General features: G+C 49.2%; 1 protein-coding gene across 3 annotated transcripts in view; it reads right to left on the bottom strand.

The window, feature by feature from the left end:
* The window catches only part of DLGAP4 (DLG associated protein 4), a gene marked incomplete at both ends in the record, with an annotated part of 74,919 nt that overhangs the window by 57,204 nt on the left and 4,479 nt on the right, over nt 1–13,236 (bottom strand). For 2 of the 3 annotated variants that reach the window (XM_084247659.1, XM_084247658.1), the window contains 3 exons: nt 5,627–5,867; nt 8,395–8,445; nt 10,974–11,088. In XM_084247659.1, coding sequence (XP_084103785.1) covers nt 5,627–5,867; nt 8,395–8,445; nt 10,974–11,088 — 407 coding nt within the window. The remainder of the gene's footprint in view (nt 1–5,626; nt 5,868–8,394; nt 8,446–10,973; nt 11,089–13,236) is intronic. The other variant, XM_084247660.1, reaches the window with a different exon arrangement.

Here is a 13,236-nt window from a genome sequence, read left to right as displayed (position 1 = left end):
CTTGAGGGCACAGAACAGCCCTGGGGGTGGGGTGGGGGGGGGCAAGGCCTAGGCCTGCTTGCTCACTCCTTGGAGACAGATGCTCAGGGGTGAAACCTGCAGAGAGACCATGGCTGAGGGAGGGTGTGCCTGTGTGCCGGTGAGTTCCTGGATGGAGGGAGGTGGTTACCATGTATGGGTGTGCACGATTTGCATGGATGAAGGATACCACCTATGAGGGGGTGCTATTCACAACACAGACATAATTGAATTATATACTTATTACAATCAATTTATGGCAGATGGCAATAAAAACCTTATTCTAATAAGAATTGTGCATCATGACAGTTTGCCAGCAGATGGCAGTTAAGTGTCTTAGAGGGAGCTCTCGTTCCTAAGCAGCTGCAGCTCTGAGCACAGGTTTGAAAAATCTGTGTTTGAAATCTGGCTTTCATTTCCCCCATGAGGCAAGTGGGTTTACGAACTGTGCATGAGGGGATCCAGTATATCATGTAGGCCATATACAGTATATGGTGGTCACCTGGTAGGGGGGGTGTAGGGATGGGTGTGGGTGAATATCTTTGGTGCCTCCAATTGACTAGAAGCATGCTTTCCTCACAAGCGTGGAGGTGGCATGACCTTTGAAGGAGACATGCATGTATTGGTATATGTAGATATCAGGTGTATGTGTGCAGATGAGAATATCAGTGAGCATGTTTTAATGTGTTTTCGTATTACATATAGGTCTAAGGGTACAAATCCTTATTTATGTGTATGAGCAGGTGCATATGTGCACACATGTCAGAGTAAATGTGAGATGTTTCTACATGATACCTCCTTGAGTATCTTCGTTTGGGCTAGCTAAAGTCCTCAAACTAAAAATAACTGGAGCCACACATCCTTACATTTAAAACCAAATGCTGGGTTATCCAAAACCATATGCTGGGAGTGGGGGGCTGTGACTGATTGGGTTATTGACCTCAATTCTCACTCCTTCCCAGTACTCATACCATTTGCTATTGTAGTTTCTGCCATGAAAGCTGCAGTATATTTCCTGGATGTTGGCTTTGGTATCACATGACTTGCTTTGACCAAACAGATGTGCCACAGAGACTTGAAATGTGCTTGCACAGAGGGGTTTGCGCTCTTATATTTATGCCAGCCCAAGAGAGGAGCATGTCCTGGCTAGGACACTGATTCCAGGAGCATGCTTGATTCCAGGAGGAGGATGTAGGACATACAGAGAGAACCGGTGACTGAGAACTAACGCATAATATTGTGCACCACTGAAATCACGTGCCTACATGTTACACAGCATTGTTGTAACAACAGCTGTTGACCAATATTGAAATTGGTGCCCAGAGTGAGGTGTGTTAGCAATAAAAATGAAAATATGTAGCATTGCTCTGGGACCAAATGGTGAGCAGTGAGTAAACTGTTGTAGGAGGCCTGAAAAAAGGTAATGCAGGTTATCTAGAGACAAAATGCTTACACTGTCAACCTAGAGTGCAATCAGAGTGACTTTTTTGTCAACAACAGACCACATACACGACGGTGGCCCCATACACAGTTTAGGTGTGTAGTAAACTATCCCTTTTGAGTTTGTGTGAGTACATGCTATAATGTTTGCAAAACGACAAAATTATTTAAGAACACATTTCTTAGAAGATATCCCTGTCAAATAACATGAGACTAGAAACTGAAGGGAGCAAATGGATTTGGGCAAGAGTTTCCAAGTAAAATGTTGAAAGCAAGAGCTGGCTCTTTTGGGATACATTTGATAAGGACTTACAAGAAAAAAAACTCATCAAAGAAATAGGGAGTGTTGCAGGGAAAGTTTAGAGGGAATACAGAGAGCCCAGAACTTGCTGAGTTGGAAAATACATCTGTCAACTCCAGCCCTTCCAGTCAGTAAATCATTCTCAAAATTAAGATATAGCCTGGGGACAAAGATCAAACCACGATCGTGGCCAGTTAAGATGTAGCTTATGAACCGATCAAATCAAGGGTGTGATTATAACATTTTAAATTAATGCTCTAAGATAATAAGACACTCTCTAATAGATGTTCTCAACTGCTCAAAAGGCTTCTGGAAAGCTTGAAGTCTTGGCCCCACAGAAGCCTTACGCACCCAAAGTAGTCGTGACTGAATCAAATGTAACTGGTATGACTCAAAAATAATTGTGGGCATAGCTTTTGGCACATGGACTTAAATGGAATCAAATACACAGAAACTGCATAAAGTATTTGAGGTAGGTGCATGGTCAAAACTATGACAAGCTTAGGCTAAAGGGGTTGGGGAAAGGGTATAAGAAAAAAAAAAAAATCTAGGTTCCTAGCTCTCCTCAGGCAGTGAGCAGGCTCAGAAAGCTGTTCACCTGCCCAAAAGGCACTCTTAGGAGTGGCCAAAGGAGGCTAATGGAAAAGGAAGGGCTTTCACAGTAGAGCCAAGAGCTGTGAGGACAATCCATTAGGAAATCAACACCAGGGAACAGAGTTTATGCCTACAAGGAATATTCCCTATCCCAGAATATTCACCTAACATTTGCCTAGAAGGACTTCAGAACTGTCATGGATTAATTAAATCTCTAATCCCTAAGCTCCCCTTTCTGAACAGGTGTGTGAATTGCAGTTATCCTGTTTCTCTTTCACCAATGTATGTTGGGGATGGGGTAGAGTGAGAGGTAGATAATTTTCTTTTTAAATTTTTGGTCGCTGGGCCTCCCTGGTGGCGCAAGTTGATTAAGCACAGCATTGGAAAGCTATCCCCAGCCTCTGCAGTGGGAGTTCGATCCCTGGCCAGCCAGGGGCTACCCACATGGCGCAGCAGACCTCTCCTGTCTCGGCTGCTGCTCCCCTCAGCAGTGTATTTCAGTCAGTCTGCCTGTTCTGTTCCCCACTCTGTCTCTGGTGAATTCTCTCACCCCCAGCACCTCTGGCTTGTACCCCAGGTCTTGTATGCATAAATAAATTTATCTTTAAAAAAATAAAATAAAAAAATCTTAGGTCACTCAAGAGCAACCACATCCAGATCTGATAAAGATCATGAAATCTTAATGCTATGATTGAATGAGACTTGGGGGGTCTTCAGGATAAGCACATTTTCTATGTGAATAAATGTGGCTTGGGAGTAGATTATAGCAGATAGAATTACTGTCCTGATTCTTTACCCTTCCTTGTATCTACATCCTTTGCCATCTAAATAAAGTTTCTTACAAAAAGGTGGGCGGTACTTCTCCATCTCTTTAAGTTCTTTCCCAACAGGACTTTAGAAGATGTGCAAACTGGGGCTTTGAAATGTGCTTGTGTAGTTAGGCTTGCTCTCTTGTGTTTTTGCACCACCATGTTCTCATAGAAGAATAAGCCCTGATCCCATGAGGACCCTTTGGACTCAGGAAGAGGATGAAAGATGTGGAGCAGAGCTGTCCCAGCCGAACCACAATCTTGGAAGCAAGAAACAAATGTGAATTGTAATATACTGATTTTGTGGTTGGTTGTTACATGGCACCACTGTAGCAATAGAGGGACCCAAACAGCTCCAGGACATGTAGCCTCTCATCACCCATTCTCATTCCACTTATGAATGACTGGGCTGGGAGAGACAGGTTAGTAGGAACTTATTTGAAGAAAATTGCTGGGGCCAACTCATCAGAGAGAACTTTCCACAGGTTCAATGATGTGGGGTATCTGACCTTTACTTGAAGCCTCCGTGGGACTGTAGTGGAATGCCTGGAAGGACTTCCTTGGTTTGGAGGTCACAGAACCTGGGCCTCAAAAACCTGGTGGGAGGGAACTCCCTGGTGGTTAAGACACAACCTATGAAGCATTCCGCAGCCACTACAGCATGAGTTCAATCCCCCAGCCAGGGAGCTACCCACATGGCATAGCAGACCTCTCCTGACTCGCATGCTGCTCCCCTCAGCAGTGTATTTCAATAGATCTGCCTGTTCTGTTCCCCACTCTTTCTCTGGTGAATACCCGCACCTCTGACCTGTACCCCAGTTCTTGTATGCATAAATAAATAAATCTTAAAAAAAAAAACAAAACTATTGGGAGACTTCTAAGATGGAGAGGCTGGCAGGGCTACCTGAGAGAGCAGGTGTAGAAGGCAGGCTGTAGCAAACTAGTCCATCAGAGTTCCACAGGGCAAAGGTCCCCCAGCACAAACAGGCTGAGTGTTGAGGAGGGGACCATCGCTGAACAAGGAACAGAGAAAACACTGATAACCCTGCCTGGCCTCAATTAGGCCCCAACTGCAGGTGCATGAACTTTGAGAAGACTGAAGTTTGCAAACAAGACCAAGCACTACTTTTAATCCTGAAAATGAGACTGTTCCTTAAGGTCTAAAAAACCTAAAGGTCTAGAAAAGCTCAGGGTTTTGCCCAGATACACCTAGGGTTTGAAAGGCAACAGTGATGTAAAGCAGTTTCTAGTTCTGGCCCCTGCAAAGACTAAGTGGTTCAGTCAATAAGCTGGTTTCCTGCGTGGAGACTATCTACCATGGGATTCAGGTTCATTTATTTACCCCAAACACCAACAGAGCACTACAAACAATGCTCTCTTCTTACAATTCAAGTCCAACTGCCTTTAATTATCAAGAAGCTCAGAGTCAAGTTTGGGAACCAGTAATGACAGCTACTACTTGTCAGCTCCTATCCTGTATAAGGCCCTGCCTACCCCAAGAGTTCTCTGGGGTCTGACTTATGCCTGTTTACAGACAGGGAATCTGGGGCTCAGAGAGGAGAATGAGCTAGCCAGAGTAGGCTCACAGCTCTTTCTACTAAACCAGAAATTGCTTTTTTTTTTAAAGATTTATTTTTTATTTATTTATATAAGCATTGGGTACAGTCAGAAGCGCGGGAGGGTGAGAGAACTCACCAGAGCCAGAGCAGGGAGCAGAGCAGGCAGAAGGACCGAAGCACACTGCTGAGGGGAGCAGCAGGCGGCAGGAAGGGTCTGCGCGCCATGTGGGACCCTCCTCCAGTGGCCAGGGAGCAGCCGGGGATCGAACCGGCGCCGCAGAGGTCGCCGGCAGCTTTGCAAACCCAGCGCTCAACCACTGCACCACCGGGGAGGCCCTAAACCAGAAATTGTGCCATGATTTTCCTTGTGCTTGCTCTGTGACACAGTTTCTTCCTTTTTCTCTGATCATTCAGAAGGTTTACAGTAAGTATCAAGAGGGGTAGTTTGTCCCTGATTGTGCATGAGAGAAACCTGCAAACCCATTCCTTCGAGAAGGTTCAGTGCAGATCCCATCCTCTCCCTGAAGGCTCTGCCCTCCCCACAGGTATGCCTACCTGCTGCACTAATGCTGAAAGGTAGGTAGGGTGTCAGTAAGCAACATCCACTAGCAGGTGGCAACAGAGTATCCCATAAGCTCCCCCACTCTTGAACCCCCCTCAGCCCAACAGTGATAGCATCTGCCTCTATGATCCCCATTTGAGCTCCAATCAGCCAGTTAGCAGCAAATTCAACCATAAGACCTGCTTTTTGTCCTAATCACCCCTCCAGTTCTGGCCAGCCCACCATGGATTCCTCCCCAGCATTTCCCACCAGCTGGCTCACCACAAATTGTTCCTGCAGTCCCCTTGCTAAACAAACACATAAACAAGACCACGCCCCCCTCCCCACCCCCTTAGGTACTCACTTGGAAGCGTCCGACTGTTGCTGAGGCTGCCGGTGCTGGGTGGGGGTGAGAGGGACTGCAGGGAGACACTGTCTTCCTCCTGTGAGCAGCCTGCCTGAATGGCGCGAAGGTAGCTGTGGCTACGGGAGCGAAAGTAGCTGGGCAGAGGCAAGTCAAGAGCCTCTGCCACTGCTGACTCCGCTTCACTGCAGGCTGACTCACAGGCAGCTTCGTACTGGTCACTCAGATCTGCGTCCCGTACCTGTGCCGGCAAAGGCAGGCATCAGGGGCCAGCTTTGCCCATTCTGGAGGGCTGGGGTGCTTGGTGGTTGGCTCAGTAAGCAGGGTTGGAATCTGTGGCGCCTCAACTCAGTCCACCCCCCCAACTCCATCTCAGAGTATGGGATGGGCAGATGGAGCCCCTAAGAAATCCACAGCCCCTTTCACCTCTCTGGGCCTCAATTTTCCCATGTCTACAATGGAGGAAAAACTACCTGGGATAGTTTCTAGGATATTAAATAGATTATATCTCGTGTGTCCACACTTATCAATTAATAAATCTTGATGTTCCATCTGAATTCAGTGGGAAAGAAAACTGACCAGTCAATAATGCCTGTCTTGCATGTTGGAATGGGGGTGGCAGGAAGAGTGCTGAGTATTTACCATCTCATGGTCCACTATCTTCATTTTTCAAGCAAAATAACTAGAGATAGTGAGGGGAAAATGCTTGCTAGGAGTCACCAGTGAGGAACTGGCAGATCCAACATTGCAAATATATATTTAAAGATCAATCTAACTCTGGTATTTAGAGTAGGTGTTGGGGAGGAAGTCTGGAATGGAGGCAGAGGCCAGAGATGAAACTGATGCAATAGTCTGATAAAGACATAAGACTGGAATGAAAGTAGTGGCAGTGAGGATTGATTAGTGATGTCTGCTACAGACAGAATGGAGAATGGTTGCAGGTATGCTAGGTATCTCACATCCAGTGGCGTCTCCTCCAGAGATGACATGAAGGATCCTGCAAATCTGCTGCTGGGAGTGTGACCATAGAGGGGCCTCATCATCAGTGTACTCTCAAGAGTTCTATGAGGGTCTGTCTGATCTGTGTCTCAGGCCATTGGTAACTAGGGATCATGGAATGTAAGTTGAAGCATCCATCAGCTAGCCAGAGATGAACACTGGGTGGAGGTCCTGGGGGAGGTCTGACGTACAGGGTAGGGAGCACAAGTTCACTGAGCACTATGAGGAAGAAAAGATGGAGTTGAGCCTAGGATCAGCTCTGCCATGGAGCTGGCTGTATGATCTTGGGCCATCACTATCCTCTGGGTCAGTGTTTCCTCATCTAAATGAAATGGAATGCCTGTGTACTTATTTGGCACTGCATTAGATAAAATGACAAGCAGGCTCATCACCCAATTTGGACTGAATGTTTGGAAAGCTCTAAATCTGTGCTGTCCAACATGGTAGCAACGAACCATATGTGGCTATTTAGGTTTAAATTAATTAAATAATAAATTCAGTTTCTAGCCACATTTCACTTGCTCACACTATCTTATTGAGCAGTGTGGATTACAGAATATTTTTAGAGTTGCAGCAAGTTCTATTGAACAGTAATGATAAAATGTAAGTCATGTGACTTCAGTATTCACTGGAAAGAGGTAGGTATTTATCCTCCTATCAAGGTACTACCTATCAAAGAGATAGATATTTATCCTCCAAGATGCAACCTGCAATATACCAAGGGGCTCCTATTGGGATTGCACAGTAACAGCACAACCCTGAAATCAGACTACAAGGGTCCATTATTCCATGGCATATGAGTATGGGCAAGCCACCTACCTGCTCTGTGCCTCAGTATCCCCAGCTACACAATGGAGGCTACTTATAGACCATATTTCATAAAATTTTTATTGAAATTAAATGAGGTAATTCATATTGTATGCTTAGAATAGTTGTCTGGGAGACTAGCACCTTGTAACCTGTACCTATTATTACAGGTAGCTTTGTGGGGTGAGTGCAAGGATTTGGAAATGTGAATCAAGCTTCTTTTTTCTTGACGGGGGTTACCTGGGCAGTGCTGTTGGTATGTGCATCACTGAGGTATGTGCGGGGAACTGCCTTGTATATGTTAACCCATCAAATTTTTATCATGAGCTTGCTAAAGTTAGAGGAGGAAGTGCTCACCTGGCCCACTGTGGGCTCCCCAAAATGTTCTCGAATAAAATGTTCAAGAGGTGATGGGGTCACACGAGGCATCCACAGCTAGCATCAGGAAATATGGTGTCAGTCCTAGTTTTGCCCCTGTAGGACATGTGGCCACTTGGCCACTTCTGGTCACCAAGGGTTGAGCTCAAAGGGCCTTTCCGGTCCTGCTTTCTGACCTGGGGGCTGGGGTCTGGCAGGGACAAGGGGTCACTTCCAATGGAAGGATGGGTATGCATGGGGGCACCATTAGGGCAGTCAGACAGTGCCAGGACTGGCATGCCCAACTTTTATAAAATTGAAAAGTCTCTGCATTCATTCCAAGGCCCCAACATCCTTAAAGATCTTGCTGGAGCCCTGGCAGGGAGAGAAGTCAGCGGGCCTGGGGCTAGTCGCCAGCTCTGTTATGTTCAAATGAAGCAATCTCCCCAGGCTTTTCCCAGGTTTTATGGGAGGGATGGAGCCAAGACTCTCAGAGGATGCCTTTCCTCATCCTGCACCGGGGGCTAGGACCACTCAGAAGCCAGGCCTATGACCCAGCCTGGACTGTGGAATTGGGGTGTGAGAAAAGGGGCAAACATACTGACCTGCTGCTCATGGCCAAACAACTGGGGGATCAGGGAGGCCTGTCCAAAAATCTGCAGGAAAGAGAGGGGGAGGGTTATGGGGAGACCAAGGCTGGGGACTGGGGTGGGTATGCAGGCTTGTGACTGTTTGGTCTAACCTCCTCCCCAGATCAGCTGAAGCCCAGGCAGTCTTACTTGGCCTCCTTCAGGGGTGGGGGGCTACTTCCTTCCAGAGCTGGACATTGCCGAGGACTTGTGATCAGCTATTTACAGGTCTTTCTCTCGTTCTGGCTCCTGGATGCCCTGTCTGCTGCCTCTTACTTGGGCAGGCAGACCACCAGGGCCTACGGACTAGGCACAGAGCCCAGAGTTTTCTCCCTGTTCATGGCCTACCTAGTCCAGCGCCCGGTAGAAGGGGTACTCCAGAGAGTCGAGGCTCCAGAGACATGGCCAGAGCTGGGTCATCTCTGACTTAAGAACTGTATATGTAGTTCAGGTCAGTCAAGGTTTTGGGGGTAAGGTTTGGGAGGGTCCCTAGACTAAAAGAAGGCAGCAGTGGGATGGCGGGGTGGGGGATAGTGGGTTCCAGCCTGGTTGATTTTATGTGCCTTTTCGTGTCCAAAGGACAGACATGTTCCAAGTGCCAGGGCAAGGTAGGAACAGCTGATGGGGTGTGTGAAAGGGATAACATGGAGTCAGAGAAAAATGTGAAGGAGGACAGATAGGACAGAGTGACAAAAGCAGAGGAAGATAGAACAGACAAGAAGACTGAGACACATGGAAGAGACAGGGAAGGAAGCCATCCATTCAGCAAATACTTCTGTGCCCTATACCACGTGCTGGAGACACTGTGGGGAGCTAGAGACACTGTCCCTGCCTGCAGGGAGCTCCCAGTCTTAAGAAAGAGACAGGCATCAAGTAAACAAGCACATAAACATAATTCCGGATAGTGAGATGTCCTTTGAGAATTAACCAGGTAAGTGAAAGTGCCCTGGGGGCTCCTTTAGATGAAGGCCCCCCTGACAAGGTGACTTTTGAGCTAAGACCTAAAATGCAGCGAATAGCCAGCTTGCAAATATTTGAGAGATGAGTACTCCTGGGCAGAGGGAAGAATAAAGGCAGTGAGTCTGGGGCAGGAGTAAAGTGGAGCTTTGTTGGGTGAGGAGCAGAAAGGAGACCAATGTGATTGGCACAGGGAGAGGGAGCAAGGGGGAGATCTTGTCCACGAGGGAAGCCAGGTCTCACGGGGCGCATAAGGGCACTGGCTCTCACTTGGGGGAAGGGTGAGGCATGGAGGTTTTGGAGTCTGGGTGTGATGTGATCTGACATATAGCTTTTACCAGCCCCCTCTGATCATTGAGAATAGACTGGAGGTGGCAGTAGACTGACAATGTGCAGGATGACCATTCAGGTGAGACTTGGTGGGGTCTGGATGAGGGGCAGAGGGTCCCACAGTTGGGGTGTCCTGTCCCTCCCTGAGTCTGAGGTTAGACTCCTTGGAGTTTGGGAATGACCGTGCTGTAGGTGAGGGTCTGGGTAGGGCTTGGCCAGGACAGGCCAGGAGTAATGTGCTGGTGAGGAATTGGGGTCCCAAAACCTTCAGTTTGGTTCTAAGCAGTATAACAGCTTTCCTGGGCCATGGGATTGCACACAGTAGCACCTGTGGCCTGTTCCTGCTCAGAGAGGAGGCTGGGTCTGCATCCGCCTGCTCCACTGACTCAGTGTCTACTCTCTCTGGGCCTTGTCTCCCTACCCACACCACTGGGATTGCCTTTGCCCCGGTTGGCCCTCTGCAAAACCTAAACTACTGTGTTCCAGGTCTGAGCTGGAGCTCCAGGTCTGGGGTCTGATAGTTCTAGGTCCCCACCCAGCTTTGCCTCTGCCTGACTGTGTGACCTCGCCTCTCTGTGCCTCAGTTTCCTCATCTATGAAATGGGGATATGGATAATAAGGCCCATTCTGGGGTGTGGCTGTGAAGGCTCAAGGAACTCAAGGTTGAGAATTAACAGTGTAGCACAGTGTGCTTATCTCTGTTAGTGGCAGAGTTGTCTGGCCCTGGAAGTCCACCTTTCCACTGAGCAGATGGGACATGGAGGCCCAGAGTACAGAAGCAACTTGCCAGAGGTGACACAGCAAGATGATAACGATAACCATAAAGGTTATTACCCCTCTGATAAGCACATTATGTTGGTTATCTCATTGAATGCTCACAACCCTTCACAATAGAAATAATCACTCTCCTGTAGTAAATCAGGAAATTGAGGCTTAGGGAGGGGGTGACTTGTCCTGGGTTGATACTGTCAGTGACAACCTTCCCTACCTTCATGGCTTAGAGGCCAAGGAGCAGTAAGGCCCGCAGGCCCCCACCAGCAATCTGGGTGTGGCCTCTCTTAGGCTACGCATGTCAGACTGTGACCTCTCTCCAGCCACTGGATGGTCACTGGGGCAGAAAGACACACACAGGCAACTTCAAGAAGAAAGACCAAATGAAAGCACAGTGCAGACATCTGGGACCACTCAATAGGAGTGGGGTGTGAACATCCTGGGGGGAGCTGGGGCTCTCCCAAGCCCGCTGGTCACTGGCTGCCCACCGCCCTCACCTGGCTGATGCAGCTGGAGTCGTTGAGGCTGTCGCTGATGGGGTTGTAGTCCTCCTCCCAGCTGGGACACTTGGAGGGCAGCAGCATGTCCACTGAATCCAGGCGGTCCAGACTCCTGGTGGGGGGGTGGGGAGCAGACAGGGCTCAGCCCACTCATTCAGCCTGGGACACAAAGGCCCAGGCGGGGAAAGACTGGCCAATATCATCCAGTGGCAAAAAGAAAAATGGAAGTCACTGCCAGACTAGCTAGTGCAACAGGCAGCGACGAGTAAGGGGAAAGCTTTTAGAAGCTTTGAGGACATAGGCAGCCTGTATCTGCCATGCCTGTTGCAGCCTCAAGGTGGCAGTACAAACCTGCTTTTGACTGTTTCAAACCGGCATGGTCCAACCTAGCCCAATGTTACAACCCTTTCTCTTGGGTTTTAGGGGCTGGACCCAGACAGCAGGTCAAGACCCCTAGCCTTGACCTGCGGTTAGCATTGTCCAGAGGGCTTCAGTTTTGACACAAGTGGCCTCCACCAGGCTCCCAAAAACATCACTTTTCCCAGGCTCTTTAACCTTTCTCACACACACTTGATCCTGGGCCACCTGCTGCATTGCCCAGGGGATAAGGTCCAGGCAGCCAGCAGCACAGAACCTTAAGATAGAGGGCTTGGGCTGCAATCCAGATTTCTCACTGGGTGACCCCGGGCAAGTCATCGCCCCTGGCTTAAGTGTTTGTTTCCACACCTGTACAGTAGGCATGGGATGAGGTCTAAGTGACGCAGACTGAAGTACACTGGGGCAGAACAGAGCCCAGCAGGCAGCAGGTGCTAACAGAGGGCACCCATCATTATTACTGCCACTATTACTGATTTTCTCTCATTAAAGGTCTGCGCCCCAGACCTGCCCACTGCTCCCACCTCAATGACCACTGGACATTTGTAGAATGCCAGGATTTCAGGACTAGAAGGGGTCTTAGAGATCATCCAGCTCAGCCCCTTCACTTAAAGATGGGGAAACTGAGGCTCAGAAAGGGGCAGACCTGAGACTGGCTGCTAGTGTCCTGAATTCCTACCTGGAAGCTTTCCCCTGCCTTCCGTCCTAGCCAATGAGATTCCTGGTTTCTCAGAAGGCCTACCTCTCCCTACTTCGTGTGTGTTGCTAGCGCCGCACTTGCTCTCTGCCCTCTGCTGCAGTCTTCCCAGTCTACTTCTTCCATGAAGCTGTGGTTCAAGCTCCAGCAGTGGAAGATATAGGATTAAATTTGTTTCCTTTAATTCTTCCAAGTTTCTTCTCATCAATGACTTTGACTCTCCTATGCCAAGTTTCACCCATTTTATACCCCACTGGATGGATTCTGTACTTCCACTCCATCCTGGTCTAGTCCCCACTGTGACTGCTGTTTGCAAAAGGCTCACCTCTCTAACATTTCAACTGTTGCTTCCTGTGTTACATGCATCTCATTTGTTCATCAATTCACTAACCCTTCCAAGTCTTAAAGCAACAGGATGGGGTTTGAATGGTGAAATTCCAGGCAGCGTGACAGGACTGGTGAAGGCAGTCTATCTCCCTTTGACTTCTGGATTCACCCTTGTCCCACTCTTGGAGCTCAACAAGGCAGTCAATTACAGGGTCCCAGGCAGAGGGGGATCTAGCTTCCCTAGGCAGTGATGGGTGCACTCAAGGCAGGGTTCTCCTAACCTGAAGAAGTGGGTCCTCTGGGGCCGTTCCCCTGAGGAGTGGAACTTACCTGGGATGCGGTTCCTGCGGGCAGGGTTTACCAGGCTCAGTCCCTCTAGAGAGGCTTTCCTGGCTTATCAAGGATGTGGCTCACCTGTGCTCGAACTTGGGTGGCTGGGACTGACACTAAATGGCAGGACCCTCCGGAGCCCACTCATTAAAATGCAGGGGCCCATCTAAGGACGTGGCTGTCAGGCACCAGGCTAACCCGGAGGAAGGTTTACCCGCGGGGGCGGGGGTTGTCCTAGGTCACAGTGGGCGCGTTCACCTGAATTTGGGGTTGGAAGGCAGAATTCATCTGTAGGGCCTGGGCTCTCCAAGGGTGGCCGAAGGGGTGGAAGGCGAGGCTCTCGGGCGGGCACAGCTGCGAGGGGCTCGCCCAGCCAGGGGGCCGGCCTGGGGCGCGCAGGAGGGGGCTCCCCCAGGGCGGGGCCGGGGCCGGCGCGCTCTCCGGGGGCGGGCCCGAGGGGCCGGGGCGGCCCGTGGGCGGTGCCGCCAGGGGGCGGGGCTCCCCGACTGGAGTTGTCCACCTCGGAGAACT

The sequence above is a fragment of the Talpa europaea genome (genome assembly GCF_964194135.1).
Source record: "Talpa europaea genome assembly, chromosome: 11".
Classification (NCBI taxonomy): domain Eukaryota; kingdom Metazoa; phylum Chordata; class Mammalia; order Eulipotyphla; family Talpidae; genus Talpa; species Talpa europaea.
Note: the sequence above shows the minus strand (reverse complement) of the source record. Positions and strands in the feature narration are given on the sequence as shown.